This window comes from Gallinula chloropus, assembly GCF_964237585.1.
Source record: "Gallinula chloropus genome assembly, chromosome: 11".
Taxonomy (NCBI): Eukaryota; Metazoa; Chordata; class Aves; order Gruiformes; family Rallidae; genus Gallinula; species Gallinula chloropus.
In genome coordinates this window covers 11,784,222-11,803,416 of record NC_140096.1, presented here as the reverse complement: position 1 = coordinate 11,803,416, position 19,195 = coordinate 11,784,222, and the positions used below count along the sequence as shown (strand labels likewise).

General features: G+C 38.1%; 1 protein-coding gene across 1 annotated transcript in view; it reads right to left on the bottom strand.

Annotated features, from left to right (window-relative positions):
• Positions 1-19,195, bottom strand: part of DACH2 (dachshund family transcription factor 2) — a gene marked incomplete at its 5' end in the record, with an annotated part of 277,616 nt that overhangs the window by 36,917 nt on the left and 221,504 nt on the right. The window contains one exon of the mRNA XM_084269159.1: positions 14,965-15,100. Within this exon, the coding sequence (XP_084125285.1) occupies positions 14,965-15,100 (136 nt within the window). The remainder of the gene's footprint in view (positions 1-14,964; positions 15,101-19,195) is intronic.

Here is a 19,195-nt window from a genome sequence, read left to right as displayed (position 1 = left end):
ACAGAAAGAAAGAAAAAATACTCAGAGGTTTCACAGCACGTGCTATTGCCAGGACTCACACCAAGGTAAGAATCATGATAATCTTTCAGTCCTGACACACAGCCTCAGGAGCAATACCCTTTCAAAATATGGATGCATTAATTGCAGAGGAGAAACAACCTCAGCGCTGTCCTGAAGTGCAGAACTAGGAGGAAGGGTCAGCATGATGCTATTTTTTCCACTGTGTCCTCCATGCTCCAGCCCAAGCAACCAGTGACCCTCAAACAAACAGTCTCTTTTTTGGTCCAGGGCTGCTTGAGTCAAGTCACTGCACACACACCTTGTACTCTCTAGTACATCTCCTTGGCAGTCACAGCTGCTGAGATGAAAATGGTTGAGTGCTACAGGTGATCTGGTGCCACTGGGGAAATCCCTGCCTCTTCACACTGCCTTCTGTCCCATGGAGTGCGACACTGCCACAGAGCGTAGCCAGAAATATTTAAACTGGAGAGCAGAACGTGGTTCATCCAGTAAAACTAATTAATCATCCGCCCAACAGAACCCAGATGCATTCAGTGAAGTTCGAAACTCTCAGCTGCAGTCAGAGCAATGGGAGGTCTTACTGCAGGTCAGTGCCACTGAATCTGAACAGGGATGAGGAGAATGCTGGGATGTGAGTGTGACCCAAGGACGCACATTACGGGGTTTATTAATCAAAAGCTGGTGAGGTCTTGTTCTAACTGCGAATCCACATCAATACCTTTCCTAGTTATGTATTTCTTCCCTCCCCCACATCCAGCATCTCCTCTTGCTGTCCTCACAAAAGCTATCTAAATCCAGGGGAAAAAGGATGCCATTAAAAACTGCCTTACTACAGTATGTGTTAGCACCATTATATGAAATAATTGCTCCTTGGGAGATTCTAGACAGTCAATTAACCCCCAATTCACGACTCAAGTGGCAGAGCAGCCACTCAATGAATAAAGGGTAGGGGTTCAATTCTCAATTAGGATGAAATTTTTTCCTTAACAGTTTAATCTTGTGGTCAATTAAATCCCCTAGCATTGTATTAATTATTATATGAATCCTAAGTAATTTCTCATTCAAAGGTTAGCTATGGTGTACTGCAACTGGACCAGAGTCCTGGACTTAAATTTTTCAAAGTTGAAAGCCTATTCTACCTTAAAAGGAAAAGATATTTTCTTCTGAAGGAAAAAAAAAAAAAAAAAAAGGAAATGTCTTTACATTGTGCTTTCCTGATCTGGGATAGTTTAAATATCTGCTGCACTTTTATGCCAGAGATAAGACTGCAAGTATGTCACATATCATTAGAACCCAGGTTACTCCTACGCTACGTATTCCTATTGCTAAGTTATATTAGAAAGGATTCCTAAGCAGACTTTTAAGGATTAATCTCATCTCCAATTGCTAGGCTTTTTTTCCTGCATTGTTGGGCACAGCAGCTTGGAATAGTAGCTTACTTTTCCATCTGTTAGACATATAGAGAGTGTCAGTTTGTGAAGTACTTTCTTGGTATTCTTTTTGGTAGAATAAAGTCCTGGATTTCCTCAGGGAAGCAAAGGACATATGCTGATGCTCAATGGTTTCTGAGTTGCTGCAGAGATGAATTCCTCTTGGCCAGGTTTCTGTTGAGTAGGTGCTGGAATCATATAAAACAGCCACTTGCAGAAAAAAAAGTAGAATGGTGAGTTCCCTGGCCAAATCAGTGATCTTTTTGCAACTAATTATTTTTCTTGCTCAAAACGAAGACAGTTTGTCTTTGAAAAGACTGTCTATCATTAAAAAAGAAAAGTATTGAAAGTTTTTGAAACAACTATAACAGATGTCATAGCAGTTGAAAGTACAATTAGAAAGCACAACGCCGCAGAAATAAAACTTCAAACAAAAGCGGAAAGAGTTCTTTGTGCACATCAATAATTTAGAATGATTTAAGAACTGTTTTATAGATGCAAGTGGAGCTCTTTCTGTCTATATATAAATTGAATGTGGTCTTTATAGGCAAACAAAAAGGGGATACAATCCTTTTAAATTATTTTTAGGATAATTGTTTCTGCAGCAAACATCATTATTTATCAGTTTTGAAAAGAAGCCAACTGCTAACATTTGAAATGCACAAATCTTGGCACACCACATAGAAAACGGTAATCTCCCCCCTTTTCAAAACCAGTTTTGCATTTATTTTACAGGTTTGTCAAGTTCTTATCTCAAAGCCCATGCAGTGTTACCTATTTCGATCAGAAATCGTTGTATTTTATTTCTAATCACCTTCCCATAGCTAATTTGGTAACTCAGGAAAGGAACCATTTATTGCTACCAGATGCTGTTACCTTCCTGCTCACTCACATATTGCTACAAACGGACTGAACAGCCTGGAAAACAAGGTTTAACAAGTACTACTTTGTCTTCTGGATTTCTGTTAGAATCTTGCATTTTAGATATAAAGGCTCATTTTAGTGATGGAAATGTTCTAAACCTACGCTACAGCTACTATCAGCTGGGATGTGTCCATACACAGCGCAGGGCCACGTAAGGCGCCCTGAGCCGGTCCACATGCTCCAAGCAGTTTCTGTATCTTTATTTCGATATGCAATCTTATATTAAGAAATTAAATTATCCATTTTGCATTTGAAACAAACTGCGCCGTTTCTTCCGGGTTCCCTTTGATTCTGGGGTAAAACCTCTCTATACCAAGACAGGATTTTGATGGAGAGAAAGTTTTGTGTATAAAGATGAGATTTTCCTTTTCAGGTGAGAAGGAAGATAAAGGAATAAATGAGGGTCCTGAGGCTGCAAGCTTTCTTAAGAGGAAATGGGAACAGACATCTTTCTAGATTCTCAGCAGAGGAGAAACCAGTTCCTTAAGTGCTTACACACTGGACATCAGAACACAACTGTACTGAGGAGAACCAGACTACAAGAGGGGTGGCCCCAACCCAGCTGCTCCACTGCTGCTCAAAGCACACAACACAGTGCACGGCCTTTGGGACAGAGGCTAACTAAAATACAAATTTCGAACTTCGAGAATTCAGTTATCTATCATTAAAATTTATTAACCCACATGACTCTGTGGTCAGTCCTCACTGCTGAAAAAAGCCCACAAAAATTTGTCATTTAGCTACAGCTATTACAGAATGATAACCATACTTTTTAGATACTTGGAAACATCCAGCTTCAACATTTTATGTGATTGATGATATATAAGCTTCTGGCTGTGTCAAATTAAAACTCCCGTCTGATTTATAATATATTTAGTATCAGCAGTGATGTTTACAGAAGACTAAATCTAAAATAGGGTGCTGAAAAAACATATTGTATCTTAGAGAGACTTCATATTATGAATGAGGCTATAATCTAAAAGTGCCCAACTTCTTTTCTGCTGAGATTTCAACATGTGTGTAGAGAGACAAATTAGTAATGAATGCTCTTGAAACAATCATCCTGTCTCTCAGGAACTCACTGAACAGCTCTGGAGTATCAGTGGCTTTTTTTTTTTATCAAAATCATTTTACAAACAAAAGGAATTATGGATCAATGGAATTATGGTCTTACAATAGACCAGTTGAAAGAAAATTCAGTCTATATAAAAATATTCTTTTTATAGAAGAGTGATTTCAAGCTCTCCTTCCCATCTAAATCCCTTCTGCCTGTAATGCCGTAGGCTATATGACAATAACGCAACTCTGGCGACTCCTCCTTTAATATGGGGATGTCTCCACACTTCTGCCTGGAGGGCACCTTCATTACAATCACTTTCTACATTTTAAAACTAACAGAAAACAAGGCAACAATAATAAATACAGGCCAAGCTCCTAATTGACAGCATCTAAAATGTCCCAAAGGTTACAGATGTATAAATAACATGTTATTTTCTGAGCGATTCATATTTTCTGACCTCTGTGAATAGACACACATAGACACACGCACACACACTCCATTTTCTGCTCAGGCTTGGCCATCTACCAGAGATGCTCCATCCTCCAACATATTCTGCGTCAAAAAGGCCCCTCTACCACACCAGACGGGACACTCCATGGAACTGTCACTAAAAATTTTACAGTTATGTATCCCCTCACTGACAACAGTCACACGAATACACCATGGGATACCCCTGCAAATTCACACAAGCCAAGCCTAGCTATCAAAACACTGCACAGCAGCCCAGGTGATGGATAAAATAGACAGATTCAAAACTCTACAATGTTTTATAGATTATAACATCTCAAAATACACCTGGAAGCAGAATTTTATTTATTAAACTACTTGTTATAGCCTGTCATATTCTGTCAACTAAAAGAAAAATCTGCTTTGGAAACCACTGTCACACTGACTACAAAATAAAAGAAGAAAATAAATCAGTTGGTATTTCAAGGGCAACACGCAATGGCCAAGCATGACCGAAGCGTGCCTGGGGAATTCTACACTGGAATAATCACTGTTGTTCTAGCATTGTACTCATTTGCCTTGAATTTCAGACTTCTAATGGCTAAAAAGGTCCAAGCATAAGTGAGCCTGATGTATGTGCAACAACATTTTGGGAAAATCAAACAGTTTTAACAGTTCTGATGAACATGATTAAGCATTATAAATACATCACAGATGAACAACATTTCAAAATGACTTAAGAGTCCAACTTATACTTTCAAAAGTGGTTCCATTGCTTAGGGGCTGATTTTCACAGCTGTTCATGCAAACTACAGTTATGGAAACAGGAATGATGCCTCAAAAACTCTCAGAGGTCTCACCCTTCACCTAAAGCTATGAAGGCCCTTGGTTGCCCAATGCTGGGCAGCACAGATCTGTCAATAAGGCATTGATGAGATACCTAAAAACCCCAACAGTCAACCTCACAGCTGCCTTTAGCCCTTTAAATTTATGTTCAAGCTGTTTCTGGCCACATGAATTTTGGCTGTGATGCTTAACTTGGGTTCTATCTGGAGGATCCGAGATAGACCACAAACTCCAGGATGAGAGTACTGTATTAGTAAGAATCATTAAAAGAACATCCCAACATTAAAGTGGAGGCTGTTCCGTGCAAAAAATTCATAAGGGCCATTTTTCTTCAAAAAAAAGAGCCTGTTTTAAAATAGTTGAAATCCTATTGATTGCTCAACTCTTGAGGCCTCCTGCTCTTTCAGGTACAATGCTTAATTTCCAAAGAGCAGCTGATAAAATGAAAAAGCTACTAACAGAGCTGCCCAGCCCTCGAAGTAAATACAGATGTAATAAACAAATACCTAACCCAGTAAATAGTACTGTAGTGTTGCCCTCTGCCCCAACAGTTGAACATAACATCTGATTTCCTTGAAATTACAGCCTGAGCTGGCTGTGGTCTGGACCTCCTGATGGTTCTGCAGCCCCAGTGGCTTCTGAGTTCAGCATACAGGTCATATCAGCTCTGCTAACAACATATCAAGTAACTTTATCAATGTAATTCAAGGCAATGATAAACTTATTCTGGTTTCATGACTACCTATCTATTTCAAGAGAATAATCGTTTTCCCCTTCCAAACTGAGATTAGTTCACTACCTCCCATGTCCATTAAGGATTTATTACTTTTTATCATCAGGAATATTTGTTCTAATGCAGCATGTACACAAACACTTTGGAGATGCCTTCCTGTCACCAGAAACCCCTGGGCAGCAAGTCCTCCTTGAGAAGGAACAGAGAGCTCTTAATTGCCATTTTACTGTGACTGTTCCACAGAAGGCAGACACACTCCACAGATCTTAAGACATTCAAAAGATCAAATTAGAAAAAAGTCTTGAGTACATAAAAATGTGACACAAAATACCATCCACCACTGCTAGGTATGCTCCAAGGCTTCCCCATACATCACTCATGCTTTCCCAAGGCCACTGGCCCAGGAACACAGCATGCAGAGCATCCCCCTGCAAACACCTGCAGCTCTGGAGTTGTCCTCTTCTCCAGAAATCAGGCTATATAAAGTGAAGTCCACTGACACTATAACGGCTGGATTTACTCTTTGACAGCAGGAGCACCCATTATTGTCACAATCAAGAGGATTTTTGGTCTTCTCTGTTCTTGACTGGAACAAAAGTTCTGGAGCCAGAGCCACAGCTGTGACCGTGTCAGTCAGTAATATTTCACTGATATGGACTAGCCATCTATGGGCAACATGACAAACTAAACCCGAGCTCACTATCAGTACCCTTTAGAAAAGAAACCTGTATTTTATGAAGTGTAGCTTCCTTGAATTTTTTCAAGGCCTTCCTCATACATAAACACTGCAAAAATTCAAAATCACCAATTAATACTTTTTACTATTAATTCTTTATGTCACTAACTTTTACTTAAATCAAATGCATGAAATACACCAAAAACATGTAATTCTCTTTTTGTTATACCAGACTGCTGTACTGAAAGGAGAGACTGCTGGCTTCTGAGTGGTTTCTTGGTGGACATTTTTGATGGCAGTCTTTGTTGTCCTTGCCAGATGTGATGAGGTTTTTGTCCAGTAACATATACTGTCTGTACAAACAACAATTTCAAGTCTAAGACTTGTGAGATGAGTTCAAAGAGAGAAGAACCTACTCCCTCCCTGCATGTACGCACGCCTGCACACTGGGCACACACACACAGAGTTTCTCAGGAGCAGGTTTGGTGCTCATGGCTGGCTCAGAGCACAGGCAAAGCTGAACCTCTGTCAGCACGCTCCCAGAGATCTGTAACATGAGAAAACCATTCAGCAGCCTTTCAGGATGCATATATTTCAGATCTTACTGCTTGTAATGAGGACTGAAGGCAAACTTATTAAATAACTCATAGACATTAAGAATGTCACCAACTGCAGTTTTCAGGTTAATGACTTTGCATCAGAGGTATTGCAAACCAGAGCACTCAAAGGGTCACTTTTAATACAAGTGCTAACTCTGAAGTCAAGGTGCCTGGGCCTAATCCAAAAGCTTTCTTAGGTCACTGAGTGTCAATCATCAATTTTTCTCCCCTTTTTATGCCTTTCAAATCTTATCCAGCTCAGTAAGATGACCCTACCTATAACTATGTTCTCAAAGGGGAAACAGGAGACAACCTGACTTCAGAGAGTAGCCAGCTTATTCTTCTGTCTTATTTCGTTCTTATTTGCCCATTTTATACCATGGAGTTGCATGAATGTCACACTCTAAAAGATTTGGTCCAAAGCCTTACAGTAAAGAATATTTCAGTATTTCAGCACATCTATTCAGCCTTGTAACTGGTAGTTTTTAGATGGCAATATATTAAAGTCACTGAAATCTAATAAATAAAACATATTAATAAATTATATATCAATATAAGAAGCTGTCTTGGACAATCTGCCAAGATAATAATGAAGCAGGTATTTTACACTTCAGAAAAAAATGCATTCTTAAAAATGATTCTGCAAATAAAGACCTAATATATACTTAACGTAAAACATGTGACCTTGGAAGACTTCGTTAGTATCTCTTGCATAACTGCCCTTGTATTTATAAATGTTTGAGCACTGGTTAAACACACAATCATAATAAGAGTCTAGATGCTTGAAAAAATAAATCTCTATCATTACTTTCTATTTGTATATATTGTGAATCTAACTGTTAGTAAGAGCTTGCCTTGGTTTCGTGGGTTTGAGGTTGTGAGGGTTTTTTTTGATTGACTGACATCTACTCTTAGACCACCATTTTAACAGTTGTCAGTTCACTTGCACGTTAAATTTAACAACAAAAAAACTTGTGGAAAAAGCCTTTACCCAGAATAGAGCACTGTGCTGCTTATCTTTCAGTATTCACAGAGGACAGAAAATGCAAAAATATCTCTGAATTTTCTGCTGAGCATTCGCACTGCGCATGTGGCTTAAGGTTTGGGAAAAAGAAACCCTTGCAAGCTTTCAACCCATGTATTATTGTCTCCACTGCTTATGAAGTGACCCTGGGGTCTCTAATATACACACCCAGCTACCAGAAGGAACATGACCTCACTTCTAATTTGGGGAGTTTTTCGTGTATCTCAAGAGAAGATTCATGAGCACATTCCTGAAGAAAATGGCTTTTTTTTCTCATTGTATCTTTAACATGCAAATATTGATATGTCAAAGAAACAGCATGGTGAACACTTGAAGTGTTGGCACCTATCGTACACTTTGTATGCACGCTGCGTGGTGCAGCTTCGTACTCTTAGTTCTCGATTTTATTCCTCACACTCTCCATCTGGATGCTTTCAGATTAATTGTTGAAAAGTCCTCTCTCTGGAGGACAGCCCCACCACCAGGGTCTGGTGCTGTTTCAGGTGTTCTGCACCTGCTTGTTCTCCTCCCCTCACACATTGTGACTGAACCAGTCCTTTGGCAATGATTAATTTAAACAGCATAAAACCTCTTTTTTGGCTAAGGAAATACAATAAATAAATAGAGTTATACTTTTATTATCATAGTCTCTGGCCATCTGAAAATATTTCGCTCAGCAGACAGAAATGATGCAAAATTCCCATTTCCATGAAGTAATAAAGGGAAAGGTGTTCTTTAATAAAGTGAAAAGTGATAGCTGCCAGATGCAGCTTTGGATACTACTGTCTACTGGAAACACGAGACATAGCCCTTGAGCCCAGACTTGTGCTCTGAAGATGCAGACAACTGGGCTAAATGAAGCAGCATCGCCACCAAGCAGCTCTGGGAAATCCAGAGCAAATCACTTTCTTACAAATAGCATCCTTATTTCTACTCAAAGACTCTGTGAACAATGGTTAAGTCTGAAGAGAGTGATTATTTACAAAATTTTACTCTGGTTGACGTAAGGCAGAGTGGAGTACCAGTGCCCCAAGACCCCTGAGAACATCCAGCCAAAGCATGCCTTGGGGCCCCCTGGGGCCACATGTCCTGCTTGCCCCTTGCTAGCATCAGAGCAGAGGGACAGGGCTAGCATGTGCCTGATTCTCCCCAGGGCTCAGGGCACACCACTGGTCTATGAGATGCAGCACGAGCACAGCCCTGAGCATGTAGCTCTCCTGCCCAGAATAGTTACCAGTAGTATTGGCTGGAGGAATGAGCTTCCACAGCACCAGGCTTCAGCCAAACTCCATTCCTACTGATGACATCATGAACATTCCCACACATTTCTGTGGCAAGAGTTGGGCCAGTTCCCTTCATTACTCCATCCTATATGAGGAGTTAGAAATACTTCTTGTCATGCAGTCAAACAGAGTAATTGTGCCAGCATTTAAATCTGACTGGAAGGCATGTCCAAATTCTTTTCTGGCTCGTTTAACCTTCCTCATGCTAGAATTCATAGGGAGGTTTCTATAAAGCCTACATAGGGCTGTGTCAAACACAATCCTTTCCCATACAATAGTGAATTTTTCCAGGATATATACTGGAGCAGATGAATTTAGAATTTAGTTTCTGTGAGCAGGTAAAATGTAACTGCTTAAAGCCAGACAGGGCAAGTAAGCACAATCAGGAAGAATTTGTGTTTATGTTTCGGTAAACATCTGGAGCTGTGTTCTGGGGAGGGATTTTCTAACTCTGTTTCCTTTCACTATAGATTTCAAAATAAAGTACAGATTACTCCTCACACTGTTTTCACTCACACCCCGACACAAATGCACAGGCAAAATGTGTGCGTGCCAAAATGGTTAAAGAGGTTAGATGAAAAGAATGCATTTTGTATACAAAAGTAAAACTGCAGACCTATAAAGATGTTTGACTTTGTTGTCATGTAAAGCCTGACTATAGTTCCTAAAAAGATGATGAGAGGATGTGAGTAATTGGGATTTAATGGCATTTCTCCTTCAAAAAGCTGGAAGGTATGGGCTGAATGGGCTGTAACCCCTCTGAGCTCAGACTGCCGCTAATTCTGTAAACTCTGCCCCACAAATACATGCAAACAGCTCAACGTAATTGAAACAACCAATATTAACTGTCTTTTAAAGAAAAACTGCTAAGCTATATTCTCTTCAGCCCTAATTACCTTGAAATTACTTTGATAAGAACAAAGTGGCACATTTTTGTCTGGTGCTGAGATCATTTAGACCGGGCCCTGAACACACAAAAATTGTGTATCCTGAGGGATACTGCAGCATTTGCCTATAATAATTACAATAACTTCTACTGGGGTTTATGCTAAGATTTCACGTAAGTAGCACTACTGCTAAATTTTAGTTACTTAATTTTCATTTGTTGCTATCTTAATTGTTACAGAGTGCTCCGATTTGTAAAGTTCTATCAAGGCATGTAACACAAAAACGTGTTCAATATATGCCTTCAATGATTTCTTTGTTGTTTGAAAACTTCCAACTTACAGCAAAGCTGGCATTTTATGGCTTGCAGAGCTATAAATCATTTTTAAAATCATGATGATATTACTCAAAACAGATGTGAAAACATATGTTTGCCACGGCTGTATAAACCGCTTACTTGTCATACTTAATAAATGTTGATACTTTTATTTTAACTACATTCCTTCTTAATAACTTTGAAAATCTTTTCTATGGTAAATATATTTTACCTTAGTAAAAGTAATGGCAGGGGTTTTTTTGGAAAAAAATGTATAGAAATTACAGGTCTGTTTTTTGCTGAGCAACCCAGCACAGATCACACTCTTCAGGGACTGTCTGCATCTGACCAGGGAAAACATTCACCACGTTTGAGGTGTGACAGAGTCCAAAATAATAATAATACCCAAGAGAATACTAATCTCATTAGGTATAAAGGATCTATACGGGAACAAGACAAATCATTGAGGAGCAGCAGCACTTGAATGGGGCGACAGAAGGGGCCAGCATACAGGCTGGGGACTTGCAGGAGCAGCGTAGTGACTGTCCTACTGCTGCAGCCCATCAGTTATGGGGTGCTGGTATCCAGCAAAACAGGGATTCCTCCAGGAACTGGAATACAGGTCTGCCAGATGCAAAACCAGCCTGGAATCGTTGGATATACAATGTTGGTGCTTTTAAAACTTGAGCATTTGTCCCATTATAATGTGATCAAAAGGTTTTGGTTCTGGAGATCACGGATTACTGGAAAATTACATTTCTACTGGAACATTACATTTCTACATGACAAAAAGACATTCTCATGCTTTCCAAAAAAAAAAAAGATAGACCTGTGCAGAGCAAGGAGAAAAATGGAATCCTTATTCTATCTTTAAAATGATCATGTACAGATTATCATGATTTTGAAGCACTTTCTTCTGACGCAAAGTGAATCTCTAAGCACTCACTTCATCTCAAAAACATGCCGTAAGTGCATATGGAAGTAACATATGTACAAAGATTTATTTCCCAGTAAGTAAGCAATTGAAAATAAATAATATTATGCTAAAATGTAGACCAGGAAATGAATAAACCTATTCAACTTAAATCTTGAAGTGAATTATGGTATACAAAATGTCAGCATCGGATCTTTGTGATTTTGTACATGTTACAAGGAATGTTCAGTGATCGCAGGAGCCTGGGAATTGGGTTCACAGGTGGCAAGGTCGAAATTGTTTTCACGCTTTTTGAGATTTCTGAATTGTCTTTTCTGATTCTTAAACTGTACCTTCCTTCATCCATCCTGAGTGACAGAACTGCTGCTACCAATAGCTACATGATTTGCATCTTAGAACCCCAAAGGATATTGAATTGTTTTGCTGAAAAATGACTAAACATGTGGCAAGAAACCATGCACAGTTCAACAAAATTAAAATCAGCTACACTTTTGGATTTAGATTGAATACTCACCTCTGTAATTACAACAGAAATGTAAATTTTTAATTTTAGGAAGGAAGGTATGGTTGATAACTGTTTTGCCTCTGGTGTTGGTCCACAAATGCCAAGAGGAGTCAAGAGGGAAGGATTCAGGCATGATGATGGAGACAGAAAATTATCTCAGGATGGCCCAAAAGGGCTCTTTTGGGGGTCGTGATGAAACTGCTTACATGTCTAGAGAAACCAGTGAATAGAAAAGAGCTGCTTCTACTTTCAAGAAGAGAGTGAGTTGAGTACAAAAGTACAAAATATAAGAAGGAAGTTTCAGGCTCTGCCTACGCTGACTGGATTGGTCACAGATGTCTAAGGAATAGAGCTGATCATACAAAATCAATAATTTGCTCAAATAACTGTACGTAACTCTGGAACCACAGGGCATGGGGAGCCCTGAGAATTATCGTTTGAGTAGCTCATAAATTTGTCTATACCTGTTTTTTAGTCTTCTCAGAAAATACATTAAAATCACTTCTATCAAAAACTAAATCAGTTTGTGTTTTCATTTATGATACAATGTTGAGATTTAGAGAAGATGTAAAGCACACGTAGCTTATGTTGTCTCCTCCTTTGGTCAATTCCTTATCTCTCTTTTCTTTCCATCTTTTGGCCACTGAAACCTTGCTATCTCCCACAGTATTTTTGTATTTTTTTTTCCAGTATTCACTTACCTTCAGATTTCTTTTATTTAACTATATACCATCTTGAACTTTTTGCAGCCACTCATTTTGTGGGACGCTTTCTGTACGTACTGCCAGAATAAACCTCAATTAATATTTCTGGTTCTATTTGCAAGGACACAGAATGGCCTTTTCTTCCTCAGTGTGCAGCCACAGATGCCACACGCTCTCTCACTACAAGACTTCCCAGGGTTCACCTGCATACACCAGCATTTTCACCCCTAGCTTGTGAGGTAATGTAATACAATTAGACACGTAAACCGGCTTCTTTCCCTCACCTACATACCAGCATGAGAGTAGTCTGTGCACACATCCACTGGAGGCAAAGAAACAATACCACGTGACTAATCAAATATTTGCTAGGAATTCCATAAATAATTGAGTCAAAAGACTGGCAAAATATTAGCCCCATACTGTATAAACAGAGAGAAGCAAAGATCTGATTGTTTACACTTCCTTCAGAGAATGCCATGTAAATTCACTGGATACATTATTCATTGCCATTAGACACTTAGCTCTCTTAAATCTGTAATATTATGCCATTGCATATGCAGAATACTAGAAAAAGGAATAAAACACCTACTGAGTGTAATTAAATGCTTGAGATGGAAAACAGTCTGCAATTTTACCTTTCTCCTTCTGTATTTTTTTTAGGCTGGTCCCGGTTTCTTGATCAGTGAGTTCCCCTTCCCGGCTGTTGGTCAGCAAAGCTAAAAAAATCAGAGTGCACAGTTACATAACAGCATCAGTGAAAAAAAATTAGGAGAAAGGAAAATATTAAGTAATATATCCTCTGACAATATTTTGGCATTTTAGCTTTTTTTTGTATTACAGAAGTTCTAAAGCAAGTGACCATTTTCATTGTCCATAACCAACAATTCCACTGTCCCAGTTCAGCCCTTATTGCCAAATAAAATATGCAGCAAAAGCAAATTTGCTCAAGTTGATTAAATAAAGATACCAAGATAGAACCCAAATTACTACTGAGATGAATGTGATTTCTTATGAAATGTTCAAATTAACTAATTAGAAAAGCACTTCACAGAAATAATTTTTGGGAAAAATACATTTAAGGATTTAAGTATTAGTAATTATCTATGAAGCAGCAAGCTTAAAAAAACCCAGCTAGACAGTAACCCAAATTGATGGATGACAGCAAAAAACCAATATGCTGCAATGTTGGAAAAAATTCGTTACTTAACACCTGCAAGACAAGTGAGAGGTGGCAAGTTTACAATTTCAGGATGTCTATTTTCATTGTTCTTACTAGATTGAAACAATTCCTTCTCTGCCATGAACTAATCATAGAATTTAAGTTATTTCAATGAGAACACTTGTTAAAAACTTAATTGGCATATCTCAGAAAAAGTTGGGGTTTTTTTTCCAAATTGAAAAAGTAAATATATGTATATATAGATAGATACGAGGTACATCTACATATCTTTCCAATCATAAGCATTAGACGGAGAAACGTTTGATTCAACATAAAGAAAACCTAGTTTTCTTTAAAAAACTTCACTCAAAAAAAAGGTTTTTTCTTTAAAAAAACTTCAGCACCACTTCTGGAGCCCAGAGGCTTGCAGTGTGACCTCCTTCTATCAGTACAAGCAGCTTTCAAAAGCAACAGTGAGAACAGGACACAAGTCCATTCTTCACTGCTGCTACAGACGTTATTTCTTGTCCCGGGTATTTCTAGCTCTAGTTTACATATAAAAAAAGCTGAGGGGAACCTACTTTCTAGTTTCTTCCCCGTGCGTGCATATGTTTAGGCAAAGTAGTTCATGTCCACTGACTAGTTTGTGTAGAGTCCACTGTGCCATGAAGTGCCATGGTGGTGCTGCTGCATGAACTAGAGTGAAACCTGCAAAATTCCAGCCAGCAGCTGTGTAGTTGTTTGATGGGAGTGAAGTCTGCGCCCAGTTATGTGTACTGCACTGCTTTTGTAGTTTAAATCTAGCTCAACAATACCTGCACAGGCTCCAGTCACTGTGAAGACAACAGTGTTGACATACAGTGATGTGAGGAGATGTTAATTGCCCTAGATCCCTCTTGGAAGCACCAGGAATAGGACCTAAACTTCCTCTAGTCTGAATTTTAAACATAAGATCGATAATGCACAGGCTGTGAAAGCCGTGGGGGAGAGACCAAAAATATGAAAAAGCTCTCAGCCTTGTGCTGGTGAGGGAATGTGAGGGCATGAGGAGGTTTCTGGAAAGGAAAAGCCATCATATAAACTGTGACTTTTCTGACATAAATATCAAGGAAAACATATCTCACTGTTTTTCAATTCCAGGTGCCTACAGAGACACTTTCTTACTCCAGCATGAAGCTGGTCATGCCAGAGAAAGGGTGATATCTTCTGTGCATGGGAGGGTACTGCACAGACTGAATCTGAGGGGCTGTGCTCTGCCTAGTGATGAACCAAATAAAATAGAGTGATGAAGTTTCTGGGTTTTTTTTGCAGGTGAGTGCTTTCCTGAGTTTCCCAGCAAAGAAAGATTTGCTCCCCAAACCATCTAAATTCTTTGAGGTTAATAACTGGGAAGGGAAATGATGCTGCAGAGCACTAACCAATTCTGTCTGGTGTGTTGTCCAACTGGGATGGCGAGCTGGACACGCTGCTGCTCTGATGGGAGGAAGCGTGACTCCCAGGCCGCTGGCTGTCCTCTAGAGACGGAGCTGGAGAAGGGCTGTCTTGAATCCTTTCCTTGAAACAGAAATAAAACAACCTCTGTGCAGTTTGATTCATGAACTTCACTGAAGCTCAACGAAAAAATGAACTTGACCAAAGCAATAGTAACAAATGATCTTTCCAAGACAAATAGTGAACAGAATTCCCATCGAAAGAGCAGTCTAGTCTTGTATAGCCAAAAGGAGTGCAGCCTTTTGCATGCAATGCACCCGAGCACAACTTTGCATCTTTTGTGCCATAACACAGCATTTGCCACCTCATTTTCTTAGTAACTTCTTTGCTTTTCTTACTTTTCACACGTAAGAACATAAAGAATGTTTGTTCATGTTGTTCTCACAAGCTAATTTTAATCCGCAAATAGTAACACTGACACATAAATCACATTTCAAATAAAGAATTTGTATTTGAACTGAACTGTCACTAAATGCAGTCAAATTTCTAACCTCAGCAGAATCTTCAAATGAATAGATTATATCAGTATCTCTCAGGTTAGTGTCCAGGCAAATTTTAAAAGCTGTAGCACTACTAAGAACTTCAGTTCTGCTTGCATATTATGTGTGCATTTGCAAACAAAACTTTGGTATTAAGCTCTAATTTAAATACACATAAAACTTTAGATAAGGAAGAAAAAAAAAAGGTTAAGAAATTATAAAAATCTAGCAAAATTCATTTCTGCAGTTCTGTGTATGTATATTTGCAGATGCCATAGGATGCCATAGAATTTTTATCAGTAAAAACCTTTATGAACAGGTAAGACAAGCGTGGAATGAGCAGTAATTCCTCCTGTGCCAAAGAAGGCAAGAGATTCTGTGACCACTTGAGATCCCTTCCATGTGTATAATAATTTTTCTGGGTTATTTCAGAATCCCAGTACCTGTCATTCCTGTTCCCAGGACAAACAATGAGAATTTCTCAGATCATGTCCTGAGATACTCCAGATATTCTTATCTTAAACTCCTTCTTATGTTTTAAATCCTCTATTACAAGTCCTTGAAAGTGCCGTTCCAATGGAGAGACACTAACAAGTTGCCCTCATCCCTGGCCATCAGCTGTTCCCTGTGGAAACTCAGAACTAAAACATTACTTACAGCTTTTTTTTTTTAAAGGGAGATTCTCTTGCCCCTACCTCATTAAAATTACAATTACAGTGTAATCTGGGGAAGATGTCTCAAAGGAATTCGGCAATTTTTCTGCCTTTCTAACCTATTCTCAAAGATTTTTCATTAGGAGTATGCAATCTGGCTACTTGGTGGCAATTTACCATGTGCTTTTGAAAATAACCTCGATAGCATCTGAACTTCTTTGCAGTTATGCTAGACAGTTTCCTAAATCAATAATACAGCTTTAGGAAGAGAATGGTGGATTCTAATAGTTTTTCCATTATAAATAGCTGGCATAATAGCTTCTGTTCATAACCTAGTGAGGCAATTCATTAATAACACTGGCAGTAAGATCGACATCTTAAGGATATTCTGTTACCCATTAAAACCACCTCTCTAAAGCAAGCTCATCTTCCTATTTACGGATACATCTGAGAATGATGCGAAGGGAATGTCAGACGGGATCCTCCTAATAGCAAGGGGTGGCACTTGTCTCTTCCAATCATACAACTGAAAACACTGAATGTGTTTTTAACAGGATAGTTATTGTACATTAAATAACAACAAAGCCGCAAAATCATGGAACAGATGTGTATCTATTACATAGCTGTTAATCCTCAATGGATCTGTTTTCACTAATTATCTGTTATTTAATGAACATACAATAACTAATAAATCTTAAAGGGAGACTTTTAATTGCAGGATTTTTGTGTGCCAATTAAAAATGATTATTAAGTTCTAACAAACATGACTCTATTATGTCGAGGCACAAGTTTCTGAAATTTTGAAAACGGAAAGGTTTTAAACAAACAGATTTTGCAATTTGGAGGGGAAAAGTCAAAGTCACCGATCTTAACTGTGTTTTCTTCTTCTCAGTCTCCAAAAGAGGTTTTAGAGGTTGCTGATGAATGGAAGAATGAGAGACTCATGACTAACTCTGTGGATAAATTACTTACTAAGTTACTTTTAAAAGAAGAAGTCACTCTTACCCCAGAGGTATTCTCCTGTATAAATGATGGATCATATACATGCAATCCTGAGCTAATAAATGCTATGTATCTTTTACCTTTGTGAAAATAACAGCTTCCAAATAGGTTACTGCTAACATGACTACCATTTTATTTGCCTGATTTCGGTTTTAACAGTCCTCTTTGGCACTATCTCCTCCCTTTTTACCGCAAAGTGCACTCAATTTACAATTAAGATATCATTTTGAAATGATTAATTTTACAGAAGAGTACATAGTTTAAGTAAATTTCATTGTCTACTGCAACCCTGAAAATGAATAGCCAAGGAGAGGACATGCCAACTGTTCTGCAAAAAAACCTATGAACAAATATGACTATGAATTAACACTTAGATATCACACGAACAGCCATATATGTCATCTTAAATGGGAGTTATCAGAGTAATTCAAAAGCTGATGATTTGGAAAAGCAAAGTATTCGAGCTCCTTCTGGTAACTGCATTTCCCATTGTCTCCTGATGTAAAATCATCTCTCCTTCAAGTAATTTGCCTTCAAACTCAGGGTCTTGGTTTGAAATGTTCAGGCAGAAATAAAAGTGTCAAATAATAATGTCATTCTTAATCACGGAGTGAATCACTTTCTAAGAGAATTAGTTGATTATGTCATCTAACATCTTACCAGTTACAAAAATTTACATATACAGGGAAGATACACTTTTCCCTATAAGCAACAAAGGAGCTTGCATTTTCTCTGTATCATACGTACAGAGAATGAGGACAGAGTATCATCATTTAAGATGGCATATGGATTGAGAAATTGTCTATTTGGAAATGTCGGTGTGGAAATGTGATGCTGAATTTCCCCTAGTATAGTGAATAACGCTATGAACAGAGTTCTTTTCTGCAAGTAAACAGATCCATTTTTCAGTCCTGTAATCAGTATGCATCTATTTAGCTACTTAACAGCAATGTGCTCTGGTTCATTAGGTAGCTACTGTTGTGTCTCAGCCTAGTTAAAATTTCACAGCAAGTTAATCTATTTTATTACAAATGAGAACACAAGTGATAATGTCCTCACCATTTTCCAAACACAGGGTTAACAGTATTTGTAACAAATCAATGAGGGCATTTAAATAGGAAAATTGTAAATCTAAATCCTTAACATTTTTTTACACATTGATGACTTCATTTTATTCGTCATCTATGTATTTTACAACCTTGTTACTCTTCATATATTACTTCTTTTCCCCTCTTAAAAATAGCTCAGTTCCCACACCGCCACAGTGCTGTGCAGCCTGCTTCCACAGTAGGTACATTTAAAATAATGGAGAAGTACTTCTAAATAAAGATGTATTTTCCCTATTTGAATTTCTTCTTATTTCATAAATTTGCAAGATTCATATTACAGGTTATAATGTAATGAATTATATACAAAGAATTTAGAGATTGTGAGAATTTTATGAAAAATGGAAACATTTCTCAATATCTCACCTATTTATCTAACTGTAGTACCTACTTTATCTTATCTTTTCTCTTCCCTTTACAGAGCTGTAACATAAATTCTCAAAATAGACTTTTGCAGTATTTAATCCTTTTGAAGGGTAATATATTTCTGTCTAGCTGAAGATCAGCGTCTTGCTTTGGCTCAGAAAATGTAGCTCCAAAGCTTGACATTGTTAATTTTAGTTGTGATTTAGGTTAACGGCACTGAAGTCATCAACTCATGCAATTTCCAGGTACATCCTTGATTTCACCTCAATATCCCTTTTCTATCCCCTGTGTGGTAGTATTCCCTATGAATAATATGAAACACCACATAACAGGTGCATCCACAATGGTTTTATTTGAAATATATGGGAACAGCTAACATATTTTTGACATAATCTTCTTGACCTTAATTCCTTACCTCTGATTGTTTTATAGTATTGATCTTCATTTTGTGTCAAGAGTTTAGAGAAATGATGCTGCTGGATTTTCCTTTATTTTTCTTTATTCTTATTTCTAATGTAGCTGTAATTACTCTTCCAAATGTTAATCTATTAA